Raw genomic sequence first — 20,677 nt, 5'->3', positions numbered from 1 at the left:
ATGAATTTCTAGCCCCTGAGCCCCTCAGGTCTTGGGTGGTCTCATGTCTCTGTGCAGAGGGGGCGGGGGGCAGGAGTCCAGGTTTCCAGAATTCCTCATCCCTGCCTTTGGCACATTTTAGTTGTGGGGCTGGTAGCTTGCAGCTGGGAGAGGATTGTGTTTGCAACCCCAGCCTCCTTTTTCCTTTGCAGTGGGAGCTCTTGATGCTCCTGGTCCGGAGTGAAACGAGCCTTAATGCTGGACTGAAAGACAGCGAGTCAGATAGAGAAGGGGCTCTCTGGTCCACCCTCCCTTTCCCGACCCCTGTGCATGGGGCTGTGAGCTGGGCCCGTCTTTGTTGTGGCTCACGTGTGCCACGCTCTGTGCTGAACCTTCACAGGACCGTCTTGATGATGATGAAACCGGAGGCAGGAGGCCTGCTTGGAGAAGGGCTGGCGGGAGAGCCAGCGCCAGGCAAGCTCCTGCGGCCCCCCTCCACAGGGCAGTGGGGTCCCCTGTCCCCCTGTTCCCTCAGGAAGATTGGAGGGGCACCTTTCCGGAGCCCAGGCGATTGCTGTCACTATTGCTGCATTTCTTTGTCTTTCTTTCTTTCTCTCTCTCTTTTTTTTTTTCCTAGGAAATTTACCAAGTTTTGGCCCAGGGGTTTACATTTCCCACCCCCTAGAAGAAGCTTTCACTATTCAAGCTCCAAGTGGAAGCAACTGAGGCTATAATTACACCGGCATTAGCTCCAGTACATGCTGAGAGGAGCGGGAACAGGGCGCCTGGGCAACTCAGCGCAGCCTCGGGCCTAAATTAGCTGCCGTTCCCGCCTGCAGTTGTCGCCCTGCTCCTCTCTGGGGTCCTTCTCCGGCGGTCTCTCGCCTCCATCTCAGCCCCAGCTGCTGCTTTCTTGCCTCCCGCCAGCCAGCTGTCCTGACAGGTGCACCGAATGTGAAGGAAAGCCCCTGACTGGTTAGGGAGAGCCTCTCCCGTGGAGGTGGTTGCCCCAGAATGGCCTTGTGTTGACAGGTGTCCTTGAGTCCTTGCCAGCGCAGGACAGAATGGTTTGGTAACGGCTTCAGTTGCTGTTTGGGAGGCCCAGTGCCCTGAAGTGGCCAGCAAGGCCCTGCATTTATCTAACCCTTCCTTGCCCCTGCAGCCCTCACCTCTGGCCAGTCCCCCTTTCCAGTCTGTCTTCAGCTACACTGAATGGCCTTTCGCTCCTCCCAGGCTTGGCCCTGCTGGTCCCTCTGCCAGGGCCTCTTTACTGCTTTCTTGGCTTATTACACATTCTTTCGGTTTTAGCAGAGATGTCACCACTTCCATGATGCCTGCCTTGATGCACAAGACTTTCAGGGGGCTTTCCCTGTGCTCCTATGGCACCCTGCTTTTCCCAAGCAGGTAACTTAGTACTTCCAGCTCCTTTGTGACCCCAACCTTGTCTCAGTCTGGGTGGTGGCCTTCGTGTCCAAGGGTGTGCCTGGCACATAGCATGCCCTCAGGGAGGATTTGTAAATAGAGTGATAAGGGAAGCAAACCTGAAGTTGTCCCTCTTTCTGCCTTAATCCCTCTTTAATTTTTAGAACACGAAGGGGGTGGAATACTCCCTCTTTCTGCCTTTACAGAGTGGCTATCGATTGGGCAAGGCGTTCGGGTGGGTGACTCTGTCTTCATCCCTCGTTCCCCCATCTCTTCTTCCCAGCACTTTTGGGCTTTGCCCGTGTTAATACAATACACAGTCTTGTGTTGTCCACTGTTGCTTCCTCTGTATCCATTTTGCTTCCTTAACACTGTTAGTTAACAATTTGGAGCCCTTATTATAAACTAGACACTGTTCTACTCTTTCAGTGACAAATATTTATTCAGCACCTACCCTGCTCCAGGAGCTGTTCTGAATATCAAGGATACAGCGGTCAGCACAGCATAGAGTCCTTCATGGAGCATACAACGTGATGCAAACAAACAAATAAATAAGTGGATATAACGGTGTGGCAGGTGGTGATGAGTGATGGGGGGAAAATAAATGAGGGCAAGGGGTAAAGAGAGTGACAGGAGAGGTGGTTGTAATCACACATAGGGTGGCTGGGAAGGACTCACGGAGAAGGTAGCATTTGAACAGAGACCTGTAGGAAGTGAGGAAATGAGCCGTGTAGTTTTGGGGGTTGGGGAAAGCCTCCCAGGAAGAGAGGGGACACCAAAGGCTCTGAGGTCTGGCAGTGCTCGGCATATTCTGGGAAGGGAAGATGGCCACTGAGGCCGGAATGGAGTAGAAGGAGCCAGGGGGAAAGCAGTAGGAGGTGAGGTCAGAAAGGGACAGGGGGTGAGTGATGTAGAGCAGTGCTAGCTGATGGAAATACAATGTGAGTTGCCAATGTAATTTAAAATTCTCTAGTAGCCACAATTAAAAAGTGAAAAGATAGAAGTAAAATGAATTTGAATAGTACATTTGTTTAACCTAATACATCTAAAATAGTTTTGGGGTAAAAAATTATTAATGTGATTACTTACATTCTTTTCTCATTAAGTCTTCAAAATCAGGTTGCACTTCTCATTTCAGGCTAGAACCATTTCAAGTTCCATGGCCGTGTGTGCCTGGCGGCCGCTGTATTGGAGAACACTGATACGGAGCTTTACAAAGCTACAGGCCTGCAAAGGACGTACTCTGCATGAGGTTGGGAAGCCAGTGGAGGATTTGGGGCCCAGGAGTGACAGCTGTTTGCCTTAGGCTTTGGAAGGTTCACTCCAGTTATGTTGTGATGAGAGAAGACTGTTAACGGGTGGGGGTACCAGGGAGAGGGGGAGACTAGTCCAGAGATTTCAGGCAAGAAAGATGGCAGCTTGGATGAAGGTGGTGGTGGCAGAAGGTGGTATATTCTGGATATATGCTGAGGTTTTCCCGATAGGGTGCGTGAATGAGAGAGCAGTCAAGGAAGTGCCAGGATTTTTGGCTCGAGTTGCTGGAAGGATGCTGTTGTTATCAGCAGGATGAGGAAGATGGTGGGGGACAGGCTTGGGGGGAAGATCAGGGGTTTGGTTCCGGCCACATTGTATTGAACTGAGAGTATTAACCCTTCAGGTGTTGTTGTTGAATGGTCAGTTGGTGGGTGAGTCTGGAGTTCAAGGGACAGGTCTGCTCCAGAGATAAGCATTTGGGATTTGACAGCATCTGGCTGGCGTTGAAGGTCATGGGACTGGATGAGACCCCTCGGGGGTGGGTGCTTGCAGAGAAGGGGAGGACGGAGGCCTGGGGAAAGAGGAAGGGGATGCAGCAGAGGAAGAGAGGCCTGGGAGGCAGGAGGAAAACAAAGGAGAGTGGAAAGCAAGGGAGAGCTCAGGGAGGAGCGAGCAGGCGGCGTGTCCAGTGCTGCTCATGGGCTGAGTGAGCTGTGGCCTGAGGACGCCAGGCCGCTGGCCTTTGTGTGGAGAGGTGGGGGCCAACGCCAGGCTTAAGTGGGTTCAAGAGAGAATGAGAGGACAGAAAAAGGAGGGGTAGTGTATGGTCATAAAGGAGGTCATTTTATTAAAATTTTTAAGATGGGCTGTGTAATTGCTATTGGGAATGATCTCGTAGACAGGATTTGGGAGAGAGAAAATATATTTGAGCTGTCTCATGTATGCTCAAAACGACCCTATGAGGTAGGTACTGTTTTACAGACAAGGAAACTGAGGCAAAGAAAGGTTCAATAATTTGTCTGCGGTCAGACAGCTAACAGTTTACAGGGCCAGGGTTGAACTCGGCTGATTCAGTTCTAGAAGGCCCAGTCTTCACCACTAGACCATGTGCTGCCTCTTGGTTTCCTCACTTGATTTACGAGTTCTTCAAGAGCCGGGCCTCCCCTTACGCTTGTCTGGGTAGCACAGCACCTAGCAGACGGCTCTGCAGAGGTGAGACTCGGTAGATCTCTACTGGCCAAGTGAGAACACCAGGAACTGTGCAGAAAGTGCTTGGTGCTTGGGTTGGCCAGTGGGAGGGAGGGTCTGGCCTCTGCCTGCCCCCTCCCAAGTGGGGCCCTTGCACGGAGGGGTGCACAGAAACTATGGAACAGCATGAAGAATTAAGAAAAAGCTTACAGCCCATCCCAATGCCTAAGCCGATGGTTCCGCCTGGGGCACGTGGCACTGCTCTGAGAGCTGGGCTTTGGCTCTGCTTTGCCACCAGGGCACTGGCTGACCTTGGGGAAGCCGCTTGCCTGCTTGGGGCCTCTGTCCCTGCTCTGTGAGATGAAGAAGCTGGGGTTTAGGTGTTCTCTCAGTGCTCCTCCCACCCTGCTCTCACCAGAACTTCCCAGGAGGGCACTGCAGGCTGGATTCCCCCCTTTCCTCCCTTCAGCAGGACAGCCCAGAGGAGTCAACTGATGGCAGAGGGTTGGGTGGCCCAGTGCCGTGTGTTCTTTCTCAGCGTAGCTGGGACTGACGGGGTGGAGGCAGCCAACACAGAGCCAGTATGGTTCTGGGAATGCTGCTTTGTACCCAGGGTACTCTGTCCTTATGCCGTGGCGCAAAACTCAAAGACGGTGGTGTCCATGCTGAAGCCCCAGCGTCCCTGCCCTTTGGTTAGTTCTGGGCTCAGCCCTTTTAGAGTCCTAGACTGAGTTTCAGCTGTGACCTCACTGTGCCAGGACACCCAGCCAATGCTTCCTTTTGAGGGTTTCTCAACGGGTAGCAGCGGACCCTCCCCTACTCCAGGGGGGCATTTTAAAATGGGGCGGTGTGGTGGTTATGGTGGTGGCAGTGAGGATGGTGGCAGTGGTGCCACTGGCATTTTATACCTTGGAGCCGGGGATTGTAAAGATCCCTGAATACAGAATTGTCCTGACCTAGATCCCAGTGGGCCCCCTGGCTAGAGGCGCTGCTCAGGTGTGGTGCTGGGGGTACAGCGTGTGGTAGCAGCAGGACAGGAGCTCAGCGGTTCTGGGGACCAATTTTGACTTGGCTGCCTCCTAGTTGTGTCATCTTGAGCCATTCCCTTTATCTCCCCATTTCTCATATTTTTAAATGGGGCCATAAATACCCTGTTGCTTTTGATAAGTTTTAAATAAGATCCTGGATTAATCATTATAACAGCTCCCCATATGCTCAGCTTACCCTTGTGCCACTTTATGGACCTGTACATTCACTCCTTTAATACCTACTAAATGTGAGATTGGTCCTAGTAAGTTGCCCCATTAATACTGAGGATGAGGAAAGGGAGGCAGAGAGCAGGCCCGGGTGCAGAGGGAGGTGTCCTCAGCAGGCGGGCAGCTGTGGCCTCCCCAGAGCCCGTGCAGGCCTCTGATCCCCCCTCTTCCTCCTGCCTCTAGGGACAGGGGCGGACCCGGTGGTCAGTTCCAAGAGCAATCACTGCCTGGATGCCGCCAAGGCCTGCAACCTGAACGACAACTGCAAGAAATTGCGCTCTTCCTACATCTCCATTTGCAACCGCGAGATCTCGCCCACCGAGCGCTGCAACCGCCGCCGGTGCCACAAGGCCCTGCGCCAGTTCTTCGACCGGGTGCCCAGCGAGTACACCTACCGCATGCTCTTCTGCTCCTGCCAGGACCAGGCCTGTGCCGAGCGCCGCCGGCAAACCATCCTGCCCAGCTGCTCCTATGAGGACAAGGAGAAGCCCAACTGCCTGGACCTCCGTAGCGTGTGCCGGACCGACCACCTGTGCCGGTAAGAGCGCGGCCCCCTCGCTGCCGCCTGCTGCAGCCCTGGAGGGTTTCGGTGGACTGGTGCCCTTGTGACTTGCCTGGTCTTTGCCCCTCCCTGCATCCTCTGGGCTTCGTTGGATTTTGAGCTTGGGCCCTGCAAAAAAGTGTCAAAAGGTTAAGACTGACTTGGACATGTGTGAAACGAATTGCCATCCACTCGTTCATTCCACTCCATTCATTCACCCTCCCTCCCACCCATCCACCCATCCATGCGTTCAGCACATGTTTATTGCTTGCCTTCTGTGGGCCCAGCCTTGTGCTGAGCACTGAGGAGGAAACCAAGATAGACAACTCACGGAGCTTACGATTAAAAACCATAGACTCCTAGAGTCTGGGAATAAAAGGGTGCCTGCAAAGAATTTTGTCCCATTTCTGAAGGAAACCCTGCCTAAAATCCCAAGAGAGGTCGGGGCAGCAGGGCAGAAGTTCTCATAAACCAGAGACAGCTCATTCCACATGGAGAGCAGAACCAGTCTGGTGTTGGGGTGAAGCATGGATTCTGGAGTCTTATAGTCACAGGAGTGGATGTGGTGGTGTGTGGAAGGCAGGGAGAGCCCAAGAGGGAAACTAGGCTGAGGAGACCTACGATTCGGGCATCCTCAGGCTTGAGTGGGGAAGTGAATCCATTGGTGTGGACAGTGAGGACAGACCTCTGCAGAAGTGCAGTCCTTGGGGGAGGAGCAAAGGAGGTGGAGTCAAAGAAGGGCAGGCCGGGAAGGCTGAAGGACAACCGGGAGATAATGGGCCCAGAAACCGGAGGAGAAAGGGGTTTCTGCAGGAGGCAGTGATTGTGACACGGTGCTCACAGAATGCCTGTGAGTGCGTGTGCAAGTGTGTACTTGCACATGCGTCCACTTGTGTGCATGACAGTTTGGAAGTTGCTGGTGATGGTTCTAGAAACACTTTAAATGGACTGGAGGGCGGAAACCAGATTGCCCCGGGCCGAGGCATGGCACTGCGGCAGAAGTCAAGGCCGTGGTAGAAAGCTCCTTCTTGAGAATGAAAGACACTGGGGGACAGCAGCTGCAGAGAAACAAGAAATTGGGGTGTGTGGGGTGCATGGGAGGCCTTCTTACATGGAATGGGGCTGGGGCTAGGCTTTCTTTGTGATGTGGGAGAGCTCACCTGTGTACAGGGGAGGGGAAGCGCTACTTCCTGTGGTTTGGAAAACAAGTGCTACTTGGGTTCAAAGAAGGGATGTGATCCTGAGAACCAGCTGCAGGGCTCATGGAAAGCTTGGTGAAGAAGGTGGGCTTTTCTGTTTTGTTTATTTTAAACACAACTTATTGCCTGCAAAAACTGATTGAGGAGATTTAAAATAAAACTATGCATTGCAACAATAGAATGGCTAGAAATAGAAACCCAGAGCCTCAAGAAGGAGAAGGAAATAGATGTGGCAACTATGTAATCTAGCAGAGTTAACTTGAGCTTTCTGGTAGCTGAGGTTAAAGGGGAGGCTTGATGGGCCAGATAATTCCCAAAACATTATAGAAGAGAGCCTAGTAATTGTTAAAATGAGACACATACTCTTTTTGCTCTAAGGGTTAAAATGACCCTCTTAGGCTGGCTCTTGACAGTATGGACAAGGAACGGGGCCTTGAAGATGAGGGCCAGCGAGAGTCCTAGGCGAGGAGTCTAGGAAAGCCTGGGGCTTTCAGGACTCCATGCACATATGTGGTGTGCAAGGTGCCCCCACAATGCCAGGTCACTGCAGGGGGCTTGGTGACCCCACTTGGATATCTGAATATGAGTCTTGAGCAGAGAAGCGTCCTGAACATTGGCAGCCACATAGCATTGTTTTATTTATTTATTTTTTTAACATGGGCAGGCACCAGGAATCGAACCCAGGTCTCTGGCATGGCAGGCGAGAGCTCTGCCACTGAGCCACCGTTGCACCACCCCACATAGCATTGTTTTAACAAAGGACAATATAGTGCAGCAACTAAGGGACCTGTGGCCTTGAGTGAGATGGGAGAGTTTGGAGCAGGGTGAACACGCTGGCTTGGAGAATGTCTCTATCTGTTTACAGAGCCAGAGGGGTTTTTCCCCCAGTGGTGGCGGAAGCCAGGAATAAGAGAATTGGGTGATAAACTTGAAATTGTAGAACAGGAAAGGGTGTTTCAATAATAGTAAGTCTTGGGAGAATTAAGGACTGAGGAATCCTAGAAGCTAAGGGTGGATGGTTTCGGACGAGATGAGCTCCTTCCATGCTTTGGGATATAAATTTAAATAACAGCAACTCCAGGACCTCCGCACAATGCTGCTATTGAATTAAGCCTATGACTCATTTTGTGCGGCCTGGGGTCATGAGTTGGAAATTCCATTTGCTCCAGAATATGTTCCTCCAGTCCCAACTCTTACTAACTCCCATCCCACCCAACACACCCATCCACATGCAAATTTAAAGTGGGATCCTGGAAATGGCAGGAAAAGAGGAGATGCACCTGCGTTTAGGATGAGTCTGGCAGGAGCCTGGGGGAGTATTGCAAAGGGCGAAGTGTGCTTTAGAGCATGGTACCTGTAGCTCAGGACAAAGGGGGCGGGGTGGGGGGGAAGCAGTGGGAGTAGAGACTGAAACACTGTGACGACCAGTGAATGATGGAGGTGGTTGCCGGGGTGCCCTGGGGTCCAGAGACTTGCCTTCTGTCCTCGCTCTGCCCCTTGTCTCCCAAGTGGTCCTGGAGGAGCCATTTCACTCGTCTTCACTTCGGTTCTGTCGCTGATCTAGTAAGGACTTGCAACCAAGTTGGTTGGGTTCAAGGACCCTTCCAGTTCTTCAGTTCTGATTCTATCAGAGTAGTTTTCCTGACCTGCTTTCACCCCCTGCTCCTGCCCTCCCTGCCTGAGATTGTATTCCTGGAGAGCTCAGCTGACCAGAGAAGTCTCATCAGGGTAGGTGGTGTGAGGATGTGCTTGAAAGACCCTTCTCCTGAGTCTCCCAAGAGGCCTGCCTGGAGGCGGAGGCGCTGTCTTCTCTTCCTGCTCTTGTAAGCCTGACTTCCTGACCATTAGTCCACTGTCCTCATTGTCTGTGGAGGAGTCCACGTGGCCCTTGGGTGGCCATTCTCAGCACCACGAGGCTTGAGAGGGACCTTGGAGGACAGGCAGCCTGAAGCTGGTTCTCTCCTGGGCCCTGGGATGCGCCGTGCTTCCTTTTCCTTCCTTTTTTCTGCTGTGTTGAGTCCTTCCTGCTGGGCTGCCAGGGCCAGTACCACAGGTGCGGAACTTTATTATGAAAATGGGGTTTAGATCAGGAAATGGAGACCCCCACACCTTCCTTTGCTGGATACTTTAATGAATGAAGTTGGCCTCACCTGGGTTATGGAAAACCCTCGCTGAGGCTGATACTTTAGAAATGGGGCTCATGTGCTTGGGCTTCCCAGGACATGCCCTGTGTCCAGTGTGGTAGCTCTCAGGCCTGAGCCTTGGCCCCTTTGCTCCTGCCTTCTGTTCTTGCTGACTGCATTTCAGCCCAGGAGTCTTCGAGGGTGGCTCTGTCAGAGCTCACCTGCCCTGGCACTATATTAAAGCAAGACCATTGATTTGCTGTGAGGCACCCCTGGTGGCAGGCCTCATACATCACCCGTGTGATATTTAACCGACTCAGCTCTGCTGTCTTATTAAATGTCACTAACAATAAAGTGCTGGAGGCTTTCTTTGATCTGGGGTTTGGATGAAAACAAGGATATCTCCTTGCTGGGGCCTGGGGGGTTGTTGGATGTAGTTCTCCCATCACCCTTTAGACCGGGATCAGTTTGGGGTCAGACTGAGGGATGGAGCCTCTGGGATTGGAAGCTTCTTGTTCGGTCTGTGCTTCCAACTGATTTTGAAGTTCCATCCTTGGAGACCAGGCTCTGCCTTTTGCTTTTTGTCTGGTTCACAGTCCATGTGGCTTTAGGGTGATAGCCATAAATTAGTGGAGCTCTAGGGAAGATCATGAGTAGCTTTTACTTTAAAAGACTTCTGATATGGAATCCGGAAAACTCAGAGCATCCGTTGTAATGAGTCCCGTGGAATTTGGCTGGATTCTCTCACTCTGGCTCCCCCAAGGGCTATCTATGGTCTACCTTCAAACATTTTTTTTCAGTGCAATCTTTTGTTTTCTACCCTCTCAGTTACATACATTGCAAGGGTGGTCTCAGATTTGTATGTGTGTTTATGTCATGGCTGGAGGGTTGTGAGAAGGATGGTTCTATTGTCCCTTAAACCGTGTTCCCTCATTTGGAAGAGGCCCTCTGAAATGGCTTCTTTCTCTCGGTCTGCAAAGAGTATATAAATAACTCCTTGCTTTCCCTGTGCCACATCCTGGGCTGTAATTGAACCTCCGGGTGCTGATGATGTGAATAAATAGATTCCAGCCTGGGGCTACCCTGGCAGCCTGAGCCCCTTACTGCAATGGACATTTTCCTCCTCCAAGAGGATTGTTTCCAAAGCAGAGAGAGTTGGACTCTCTCTCTGCAAAGCTCTCCTCTGGAAGTGAGGAGGAGTCCTTGTGGCAGACACTTTCTCTTATCTAGCTTGGTGAGTGTCTAGTAACTTGCGGCAGTGTGGATGAACAGGTCTGGGTTTTGATTCTTGGCTCCTTGGGATTGTCACACAGCTTCTTTTTGAGGTTCTGTAGACTCCTTTGACGGATGCCTGTAGCAGGTTGTCTCTCAATGGCAGCAGATGGTTATTTGTGCAGGGATGGGTGGGCTGTGGGCCTCCCAAGGCTTCAGTTCCTTTAAAGAAGAGGTCTTTGAATATCTGAAAATTATATGCAAAACTTCAGCGTATTTTCTAGAGAGAAACTCATTCCTTTCATTGGATTCTCAAAGGGTTCCTTGATCTCCCAAAATGTAAGACTGTCCACCTGCCAATTTGGAGTGGCTCTCTGGAGAATGGTTGTGAAAATGTCTCATGGCTCAGTAGCAAAGAGGGCTTTGATCAATTAGTGTTGCCTGGCACGGGCATGGAAAAGGCAGAGTAGATAACCCTGTTGGGACGCAGCTTGTCATTCCTGGGGCAAGGGGGCTGGCCACCTGGAGCAGGAGGAATGGGTGGGGGGTATCCTGTGACTATTCCTTTATTTGTTTGACAAATACTGAGTGATTTCCTTGGGGCTGGACATTATGTTACGGATTAGAGATTTAATGATGAAGGAGGTAGAGAGGCCCATGCCCCCATGGTTCTTATAATCAGGGGCAGGATGCTGTATTTATTGCCTCTGCAGTGGGAACAGAGCCATGTTATAAATTAAATGGCCTTAGAATCCCAATTTTATTCTGCTGTTTACCAGGTCTTCCTTGGGCCACTCTGGTGGCACTGGAGTGCCCTTCTTTCTCGGGGAGATGAGCCACAGATAGATAATCACTGAGGAGCCTATCTGGCTTTGTGCAGAGCTCAGAACTAAACAGCTACATCCGTGCTCCCATGAAGCTGTGCCTAGGAGTGCCATGGCATAAAGAGAAATCACCATCCTCCTGGAAGAAGAGTTGACAGTGGAAAGAGTCTCTCAATGTGGGGAGGGGCTGGGGGTCCTGAGCCCTATTAGAGACCCTGAGTGCCACCTTTAATCTGGAATCCTATGCTGGCTCCTGTTGTTTGGCCTTCTGGGCCAAACTTCCACTGCTGTGCCCTCTAGGGCAGGTCTGCAGCCTTCTCATGGCACTTCGCACACAGCTTTCCTTTAGTAGTTTTCCCACGTTCCCTACTAGATTTATACTTTTTATTATTCTTATATTTCCTGCTGAGTGTGTTGATTTCATTTATTTGACACACATTTATTGTGTGCCTGCTCTGTGTTAGACCCTGGCTATACACTGGGGAACTCAATAGAAATGGTCCCTGCCCCCTTCGAGCTTACAGTCTGGTGGAGGAGATGGACAAGTAGACAGACAGGTACGTAGTTCCTTTTCAATAAGTTGGATGCCAAAATAGAGAATAATGGAGCAGGGAAGGGGGACCTAGTTGGATGGGGGGTCAGGAGAAGTTTGTCTGGAGGTGGTGTCATTTAAACTGAGTCGCAAAGAAGACAGAGCCAGCCGTAGCAGATGGGAGAAAGGACCTTTCACAGGAAGGGAACGGCATGTGCAGAAGGGCGGAGGAGGGCAAGGACTTGGCTTTGCTGAGTAAATTCCCGGCGTGGGTAGGGTGGCATGGGCTGGGGGAGAGGGACGGGGCAGGATGAGTTTGGGGACTTGGCAGGGGCCATGGCAAGCACTTTGGGTTTATTCTTAATATAGGTGGAAGGAAGCTTCTGAAGTCAACTGATGACCTTCTTGTAATAATGATTTAAAAAAGATAACGTTAGCCACTGTGTGGAGCATTAAGAGAAGGAGGCAAGAATGAACACAAAGAGACCAGGCAGGAGGTAATTTTAGTATCACTAGATCAGAGATGATGGCAGCTCAGAGCAGGGTGGTGGCAGCAAGGATGGAGATAAGTGGGTAAATTCGAGATATTTTGAAGATGGAATGATATCCTTCAATGTGGGGGTGAGTGAGATGGAGGAACTCAAGGATGACTCATGGGTTTCTGGCTCAAGCAAGTCTGTGGATGATGCTACCATATTCTGAGATGGTGAAGGCTTGAGGGAGATAAATCAGGAATTCCATTTTGGGCATGTTAATTTTGAGATGTCTCTGAGACATTCGTATCTGGCGCTTGACTGGAGTTGTAAATTCTGGGGTCATCAGCATATCGATGGTGTGTAAAGCCAGGGCAGTAGGTAGGATCTCCAAGGGAGAGTGTAGCCCAAAGTGTCAATGTGCACTCTCCAAGGGCCCAGTAAAAAAGTGTTTGGTGTTTTATTATGGTTCACTCAAAGTCCAAAGGACATGTGTTAAAAAAGAGGGCAGGGACAGCTATGCCAAATGCTGTTGAGAGACCACAAAGGTAATTATTAGGTTTGGCGAAATGAAGGACACTTGTGACCCCTTCTGCAGACCTGATCAGAGCCCAAGAAATATTTGTCAGTTCGTTGACCAGAGCCAGTCAGGAAAAGGGACAGTGGCGGTGTGGCCGGTGTGGCGAAGTTGCCCATCTGTGGCTTCAGTGGACAGACAGTGGAGGAGAACCAGACCCTGGCTTTGCTTTGGGAAGTGTGTAGTGGGGGTCGAGATGGCCAGGAGAGTGGGGGCGGTCATTGCCTTTGCCGGTGTTCCTGGGTGCGCTGCCATGGCGTTCTGTAGGATGGGCCAGGGCCGGTGCTGAGGCCCCCTGTGATGCCCAGGGGCTGTGTTGCTGACCCCATGCTCTAACGTGATCAGGACTCTAAAACGTCCCCACTCCCGTGTCCTCTCTCAGCTCTGTGAAGCCATTGCTTGTGCTTGTCACTGATACTCAGTGCCTCCTGCCATGATTGCAAGAGTCCTTAAAATGTGGGAAGAGACGTTTGCCCAAACCACTGCACCCTTCTGAGCAGCCTAAGGTGATGCTCTTGGTGAATATGGGCCCGGGCTAGCTTTGCCTTTTCAGTTTTCAGTCTTCTTCACTGAGGAGGACTTCAGGACAAAGCATGTTTGTGGGGTGTCCCCCTCTTCCCTGGGAGCTACCAGCAGTCCGATTCTCTTCGTGGGGTTTTGGGGTGTGCTATGGGACTTATTTTTCATTGGCCAGTCTCGGGATGGGTTCTTTACCTTCCCGGATCATATCCCCAGAGGTGAGGCCGCCCTCCTCCCCCCCTTACTAAGTAGCATTGTCCTAGGTGTCCCGGAGCCAGCGGTTAGCCTCAGGGCCCTTTTGGGGCTCTCTTGGGAGACTCAGGGACCTCACGCAGGTTGCCCTGTTAGCCCAGGGCCTCTGAGAGGACAAGCAAGTTAAAGCACCGTTGGTGCCTGCTTCGTAGAGGACATTTAGTTATGCATAAGGGAGCAGTAAAATCTTGGCTCCTTATAGAGCAGGAGGGACAGTTTGGTGTAGCTGCCCACACCCTGCGCGCCCCAGAATGTCTCGCTTTAGTCCAGCACATGAGTGCACGACTCGCCGTCCGCCAGGCTGCGGGGCGACCTTGCGTCACTGTGTCCTGCGCAGGGGAGAATCTCAAGACGTGCTCTTCAGAGGGCGGCCTCCCCTCGGCCCTGGGTGGGCTCGGGCCAGTTCTTTATAATCATTCCTTAGTGGTGGCGCTTCTGTTTTCCTTGTAAAAATAAGGATATTGGCACCTCCCTGGAAGCTTGGCGATCCCTTCAGGACTTCCTGGGGCTCCACCCCCGACTCTCCCCGCGGGGTCCGTGGGCTCTCACAGCGGTGAGGTGGGCGCTGCCTGGAGGGACCCTCCTGGAAGACTTTTGAAGACAATATCTGAGCCAATTTTAAAAAAGATGTTTTCATTGAGAAAATTTCACACACACATATGCCATACCTGGTGTACAATCAGTGGCTCACAATATCATCACATGGTTGTGTATTCATCACTGTGATCATTTTTTCGAACATTTGCATCACCCCAGAAAAAGAAATAAAAAAGAAGAAAAAAGTTGTACGTACCATCCCCCTTACCCCTCCCTCTATTGACCACTAGTATTTCCATCTACCCAATTTTTTTTAACCCCTTATCACCCCCTATTGTTTATTTTTCGATCCTTATTTTTATACTCATCTGTCCATACCCTGGATAAAAGGAGCATCAGACACAGGGTTTTCCCAATCACATGGTCACACTGTAAAAGCCATATAGTTACACAATCGTCTTCAAGAATCAGGGCTACTGGAATTCAGTTCAACAGTTTCAGGTACTTCCAGCCACTCCAATACACCATAAACTAAAAAGGGATATCTATATAATGCATAAGGATAACCCCCAGGACAACCTCCCGGCTGTGTTTGAAACCTCTCAGCCACTGACACTTTATTTTGATGATCTGATTTTGAAGGAAGGGTGTATACGGGCCGGGCAGCCGGTGTTCTGTTCCCCACGGAGGGAAACTCTGTCATAAAGGGGGAAGACCTGAGGGCACTGGAGGCCTTGTATGTTTTGCCAAGGGGATTGGATTTTACCTGAATTCAGTGGGGAATCACCAAGTATTTTAAGCAAAAGATGGAGTGACATGATCAAATTGGTGTCTTAGAAAGACCCTTTGGCAGTCCTGTGCAGAATGTGGGGGACAGTGAGGCTGGAGACGGGGGCCCAGGTGCACACGGCATTGTGCTGGGGCCTGAGAAGGGGCCAGGCCAGGGGGTCGGGGCGACCCGAGAGAACTTCAGAGGCCTTCAGAGGTCTGTACTGGTGACTTTCTGGATGTGGAGAGTGGGGGATGGAGAAGGGTCCTGGGTGTCGCCTCGGCTTCTGGCCTGGCTACCGCCTAGCTGGTGATGCCATCTCCAGAGAGAAGCCAAGGGGAGGAGGAGGAGGAAGTCTGGGGCAGAAAGGGAAGTTGTTGGGTTTTGAACTTGTTGTTTGAGAGCCTTTGAGACATGCAGGTGGAAGGTCAGTGAAGTATTGGTGTATACGGGAGTTGAGAGAGAGCAGGGGCTTGAGGTGTAGATTAGGGGATTAAGTGAAATAGCACATGAAGAGCAGTGGGCCTAGGGCTTGGCACGCAGGCTCATGGTAAACTTTGGTTCCTTCAAAGAGTTTGTAAGCTCTTGTGGGGAGCCGAGACCGGTGAGTGTGAAAGCGTTAGCAATGAATATGGGGCCCTGTCTAATTAAGTGGTGTAAGGATTAAAGGGCTTGCTGTGGGCATTTGGTGTGGAGACGGTGCTGCAGCTGGTGTGGGGAAGAGGGCAGGGTTTCCCAGCAGCGGAGCTTTCCTCAGAGGCTTCCAGGAGAAGGGGACAGAAGGAAGAAGATGCTAGACCACTGCTTGTGGGAGGCAGGGAGGGGGCTGTCCTGCTTAGAGCAGAAGCACCAGCTGGGGAGGAGCTCACACAGGTGTGTCCGTGTGTGTGTCTGTGTCTGTGTGTGTGTGTGTGTGTGTGGGGGGGGTTGAGAGTGCAGCTTTGAGGTGCCCCACGGAGACCACTGAGCAGAGAGGGTCTCCCTTAGGTCCTCCCCGGCCTCCACCTGTCAGTCCCCCAGTCCAGCAGCTCAGGGTCTCTAAAGTCGTTGCTTAATAAAAGGAAGAGGTATCGTTGGGTGAAAGAGTCCTGGATTAGAGGTTATCCTAAATCCTAATACTGCTTCTGCCAATGACTAATTCTCTTATCTTGGAAATTAGATTGCCTTTTAGCTAGTGCGTTCTCCATGCTCAGATGTATACAGCAGAGGCCGGAGTCCACCTTGTCTGGAATCAGATTGAGTGTTGGGTCCCTTCTGAGCTTGTGTAACTTGGACCTTATGTCTCCCAGGGCCAAATAAAGGAAATGAATTGCATGATCCAGGAGAGGCTTCCTTTCATTTCCTCATTCCTCCTTCAGTCCTCCTCTCTTTTTTCATTCCCTTACTGTCCTCTCCCTCCTCTTCCCTCCCTGCCTCTTCTTTTTTTCTAATCCTCAAGATGAAATTGGCTTTACTGTTTTTGCTGATTATAAAAGCAGTATGTGCACACTATAAAAAACAATTCAGGCAAGACAGGAAGGTATATTAAAGAAAGTAGAAATCATTCTCAATCCTAACACCCTAAAATAAGCATGGCTAACATTTGAGAGAATATGCACTTCCAGACTTTTTTATATTCATACACATATTTTAACAGAATGGTATCATGCAGTACATGCTGTTTTGTAAGCTCTTTTTTCCTCTAAATATATTGTTAACATTTTTTCCATGTCCATACGTACAGGTTTACTTGTTTTTGATGGCAGGGTAGTTTTCTTTTTGGATTGGCTTCCTCTGCAGGGACATGACTGTCTCATCTTTTTACACTTGCCCATTCACTCCTGTCTTAATTTGTGTCTGGATTCTGAGCCTGCCAGACACTCAGAGAGAAGGGGGATCCCGAGGCAACAAGACCCAGTCCCTGCAGGGGGCGGAGAGGAGCTGGGCTGAACCACGAATCTTCACGGGGGTGGGGAGTGTTACTGGGTGATTTCCATTTGTGGGTTTGGGTTGTATCCGAGGGGGTGGATCACTACGGACAGTGTGGTCTGTTTAGAAGAAGTTAGAAGCTCTAATTTCTTAAGACAGCGCATAGGGTGAAGGCTGTAATGGAGCCCGTGCATTTTGGAATGTAATATGCTGAAGTCTCTTTAGCAGTCATCTAAAGATACCAAGAAAGATGATGTCCAAAGTGGAAAGTTTTAGAATAGGTTTGTGTGTTGGCGTCATTAAAAATTCAGCTAGATAGGGCGGGCCGTGGTGGCTCAGCAGGCAGAGTTCTTGCCTGCCGTTCCAGAGACCTGAGTTTGATTCCTGGGCCTGCCCATGCAAAAAAAAAGATGGATAATAATGTTGAGAGTAAGGATTGAGAGTTGGAGAAGGTTGGGGAACCTGTGTCTTCTTCCCACTTAGGGACCCCCAAGAGTGTAGGAGGGGAGAGGATTCGGGGCCTGTGGCCCCCCTCCTCTTTTGGCCCTGATTCTTGCCCCCTGGCCTGGGGTGGCATATTTTCTCCACTCAGTTTTCCTAAGTGTTTTGTTTCTCTGGGGGAGTTTTAGATAAACCAAGCAAGGATTGCTGCCTGCTATTTGATAATCCCACCTCATTCCAGCAGGGAGGATTTTGAATTCCCTAAGAAATCGGTGAGTAGTATCTACCAGGTGGCAAGCAGTGAACTCCTAAGACTTGGGAACTGTAGCAGCCCAGGTAATGAAACTGCTGGCTTTGTCCTGCTAAGGGAAAGAGGTGCTGAGCTGTAATTGAGATGTGGGCTGTTCCCTCCCAACAGTTGGGTGGGGTGAGAGGGAAAAAAAAACCAGTAAAGGGGTCCTGGCCCCCTATTCCTTGCCCTTCCCCTTGGCTAATTGTACCTTCACTGAAGCCCAGTGGGGAGAAGGCAGTTCTGGCTGCAGTCAGGAGAATGCTCTCATCTTACAGGTTCATTGTATTCTCCTTGCTTTAATATGGGTTCATGCCTTTACAGAGGTTGTACTGGCAGAGGGGGCCACCGAGAGAGTACAGGTAGCACTCCTGCAGTGGCCGGTGCTGGTGGGGAGGCTGGGGCTCCACTCGGCTGTGTGTGTCCTGGAAAGCCCTGGCGATTCCTGTCCATTGGCCTGCACACCCCACTCATCCCCGCATGTGTTCGAAGGAGAACTGACTTAGAGGAGAGACCCCTGCTGTCATGGTCCCCCTGGGCAGCGGGTGGGAGAGGCCGACCAGAATCCAAGGAATGGAGAAGCTAGTTAGGCTCAGGCCTGAGTTCCTGTGTTGTTAGTGTGTCTTGGACTTGTTCATGATATGGAAGAGAAATGTGATGTCTGGAGAGGTGGCAACCTTCACAATGTGTGAAGACATCATTATGCCTGAAAACATAGTCCTAAGACTTGTGCTTTTATCCTGAAACACAATGAGAGGAGATCTTAAAGGTCATCCCAACCAGAATTTTGTTTTAAAGGTGGAGAAACTGAAGCCCAGAGATGGGAAGTTATATGCCGAAAGTCACTAGCTATGAGTGACAGGACCTGGACAAAAGGTCAGGAATTGCCTCCCTGGACAGTAATCTGTTCTGCTTGGCAAGGCAGAGACTTGGACAGTGATTCTGAAAGCTGGTTCTCAGACTTGGTGGATATAACATCTCTGAGCCTCAGTTTTCTTATTTATTTTTTTTAAAAAGGGAAAAATGTTGAATCTGTCCTGTCTATCTCATAGGGTTGTAGAAAATGAGAGAACAAATGTCTGTGAAACCACTTGGGATGTTGCAAGGAACGCTTCTCTCGCCTTTAGTTAAAAGCATGATATTTCCCAGCAGACCATGCTGGCCTTCAGAGCAGTGAGAGAAAGGTGGGGCAGTGGTGAGGCTGCTGGGTAGATTCTCTTAGAATACCAAGGAGGGCTTAGTGTGTGATACCCGCAGAGCCCTGGAGATGCTTTTGGCCTTTGGCTGAGGACACAAGGTTGAAGATCAGTTGGATTACAGGCTAGATCAGGCCTAGCAAAGGGAAAATCACTCGGCTTCCTTCCTTTTCCTTCTAGCTCTTTCCTAGCGAGCCCCACAGACACGAGTCCTTGTCCTCCTGCTAGAGGAACCCAGTAGGTTCATGAGTGTTGAGGCTGGGCTGGAAGGGAGGAGGGTGGGGGCATCCAGTGGTTGGGGTCTCCAGTCCAGAGCCTTTTCTCTCGTCCTCCCTTTCTCCTTAAGGGCTCAGGCCTGCATTCCTTGTCTCCGACCCCTCTACTCCCTTCCCCCTTTGGATTAACCTCTCAAAGGTCAATGACAGAAAGGAGGAGGGGAGAGACAGAAATGATGATGACTTTGATTTTTTTTTCCATTGGAGCCTGGGGAGGGTGGTTGTTTTGCTTCCTGGACCTCAGCGGAGAATTCTCCGCCAGACAATCATCTCAGCGCTTTCATTGCTTTCTGATGCTCCTCTAACTGCGCAGGGTCGGCTATTAAATGGTCATCAAACCTCAGCCTCTATCCCATCAATAGTCATAAAGTTGGGGAGATAAAAGCCATCAGTTTTCCATTATAGCTGAAAGCAATACTGTAGATAGCTATTTTCTGAATGCTGCAGATAGATGTATTTTAACTAGAGCAGGGTTTCCAGTGGCCCCTGGCCCAGCCGTGGGCCCTACTGGGTCTGGGATAAACTGCTGGGTGGTTAAAGTGGAGGAGGGGCTGCAGCTTTCTCTTCCTTTGCCCCCCCCCATGTCCCCAGAGAATTGAAAGGGCAGATCTTTAGCTTCGGGTGCTGGGAGGAGGCCTTGGTGATAGGACTGTGGGATTCTATCCTCCATTCTAACCAGATACTGCGATAAACGCAGGGAGCTGTGAACTGCTCATTTGAATGAGAAATGACCCACCTCTGCCTGATCCTGGGTTTAGGGCAGGCCAGGAGCTAGGCCCGGGGTGGGTGCTTCAAATGGTGAAGAGTTAGGGTGGGTCTGGGTGAGAAGAGCAGCAGCGGTGCAAGGAAGCTGGGTGCCTGGAGGGGCGCGTGTTGGGAAGGTGCCCTTGCCTGATCCGTGGTCCCTGGTGGCTTCTGGACCATGAGCTGGCCATTTGGAAATGGATTTTGCAATCAAACAGCCTGGCAGTGAGCAGCCTTCAGATTAATCCTCAGAATGAACTTTCCAAAGCACTCAAACCCTAGGGACCTCTGGACTCTGGTTCCAGAAGAATCCGAGGCCAGAGAACTTCTGCCTTGGATGCATTTCCTGGCAGGGCTCCCCAGCGGCGCCCCCGTGCTCCCAGCCCCACTGAAGGGGCTCACCTGCCCCATTTTCCCAGCCCATCCATGGGCTTTTGCCCATTTGTATGGGTTAGTCCCCTTGCCTGGATCCCCTTTTTAACCAACTGAAAACACTCCCTCACTAACAAGACCCTTCTCTTGGGGCGTGCCACGGTGGCTCAGCAGGCAAGAATGCTTGCCTGTGATGCCAGAGGACCCGGTTTCGATTCCCGGTGCCTGCCCATGTGAAAAAAAAAAAAGAAGACCCTTCTCTTGGACGCTCCGCTGTCTTATCCAGGAAGTTGTGTTCTCTGTTTTTTGTGCTCCAATACCTATCAGAGCTATTCTTAGGATGTGTTGCAGTTGTAAAGTGTATGGACTTTACAACGCTCTGGGGTCAAATCACATTTCCTGGATTTTCTGAATCTGTGACAAGTTCCCTCCTCCCTAACCTGGCCAGCAGGAAAGGCAGCTCGGTTGGTGGAGCTCCCCCCACCCTCCCGCCTGCACACGCAGGACTCGCTCCCCTGGGGGTCCTGCTGAGACCTGGGGTGGGAGGGTTGGTCTTTAGCCTGTGAGTTGTACCTCGTGCTGGCCTCACGGTGGGGCTCCTGGGTGGGCCCTTTGGCTTCTGCTGGGCGCTCTGCTCCGGATGGACCCACAGTGCCCCTCAGGTCTATAAACCCCATAGACCGCCCCTGCCCAGTGCCCCTGAAAGCTATGGGGCTCCCAGCTCAGCAGCTCACAGCACTTCCTCATCTGGGCCATGAGGCAGTGGGGTCCAGGTCACCAGGACCTGAAGGAAAC

At 51.1% G+C, this 20,677-nt stretch overlaps 1 protein-coding gene across 2 annotated transcripts in view; it reads left to right on the top strand.

Annotated features, from left to right (window-relative positions):
• GFRA2 (GDNF family receptor alpha 2) overlaps window positions 1-20,677 on the top strand; it is an 89,965-nt gene that overhangs the window by 29,752 nt on the left and 39,536 nt on the right. For both annotated transcript variants that reach the window (XM_077151842.1, XM_077151841.1), the window contains one exon: window positions 5,283-5,637. In XM_077151842.1, the coding sequence (XP_077007957.1) occupies window positions 5,283-5,637 (355 nt within the window). The remainder of the gene's footprint in view (window positions 1-5,282; window positions 5,638-20,677) is intronic.

The sequence above is a fragment of the Tamandua tetradactyla genome, chromosome 3, assembly GCF_023851605.1.
Source record: "Tamandua tetradactyla isolate mTamTet1 chromosome 3, mTamTet1.pri, whole genome shotgun sequence".
NCBI classification, from domain to species: domain Eukaryota; kingdom Metazoa; phylum Chordata; class Mammalia; order Pilosa; family Myrmecophagidae; genus Tamandua; species Tamandua tetradactyla.
This window is presented reverse-complemented; position numbering and strand designations above follow the sequence as displayed.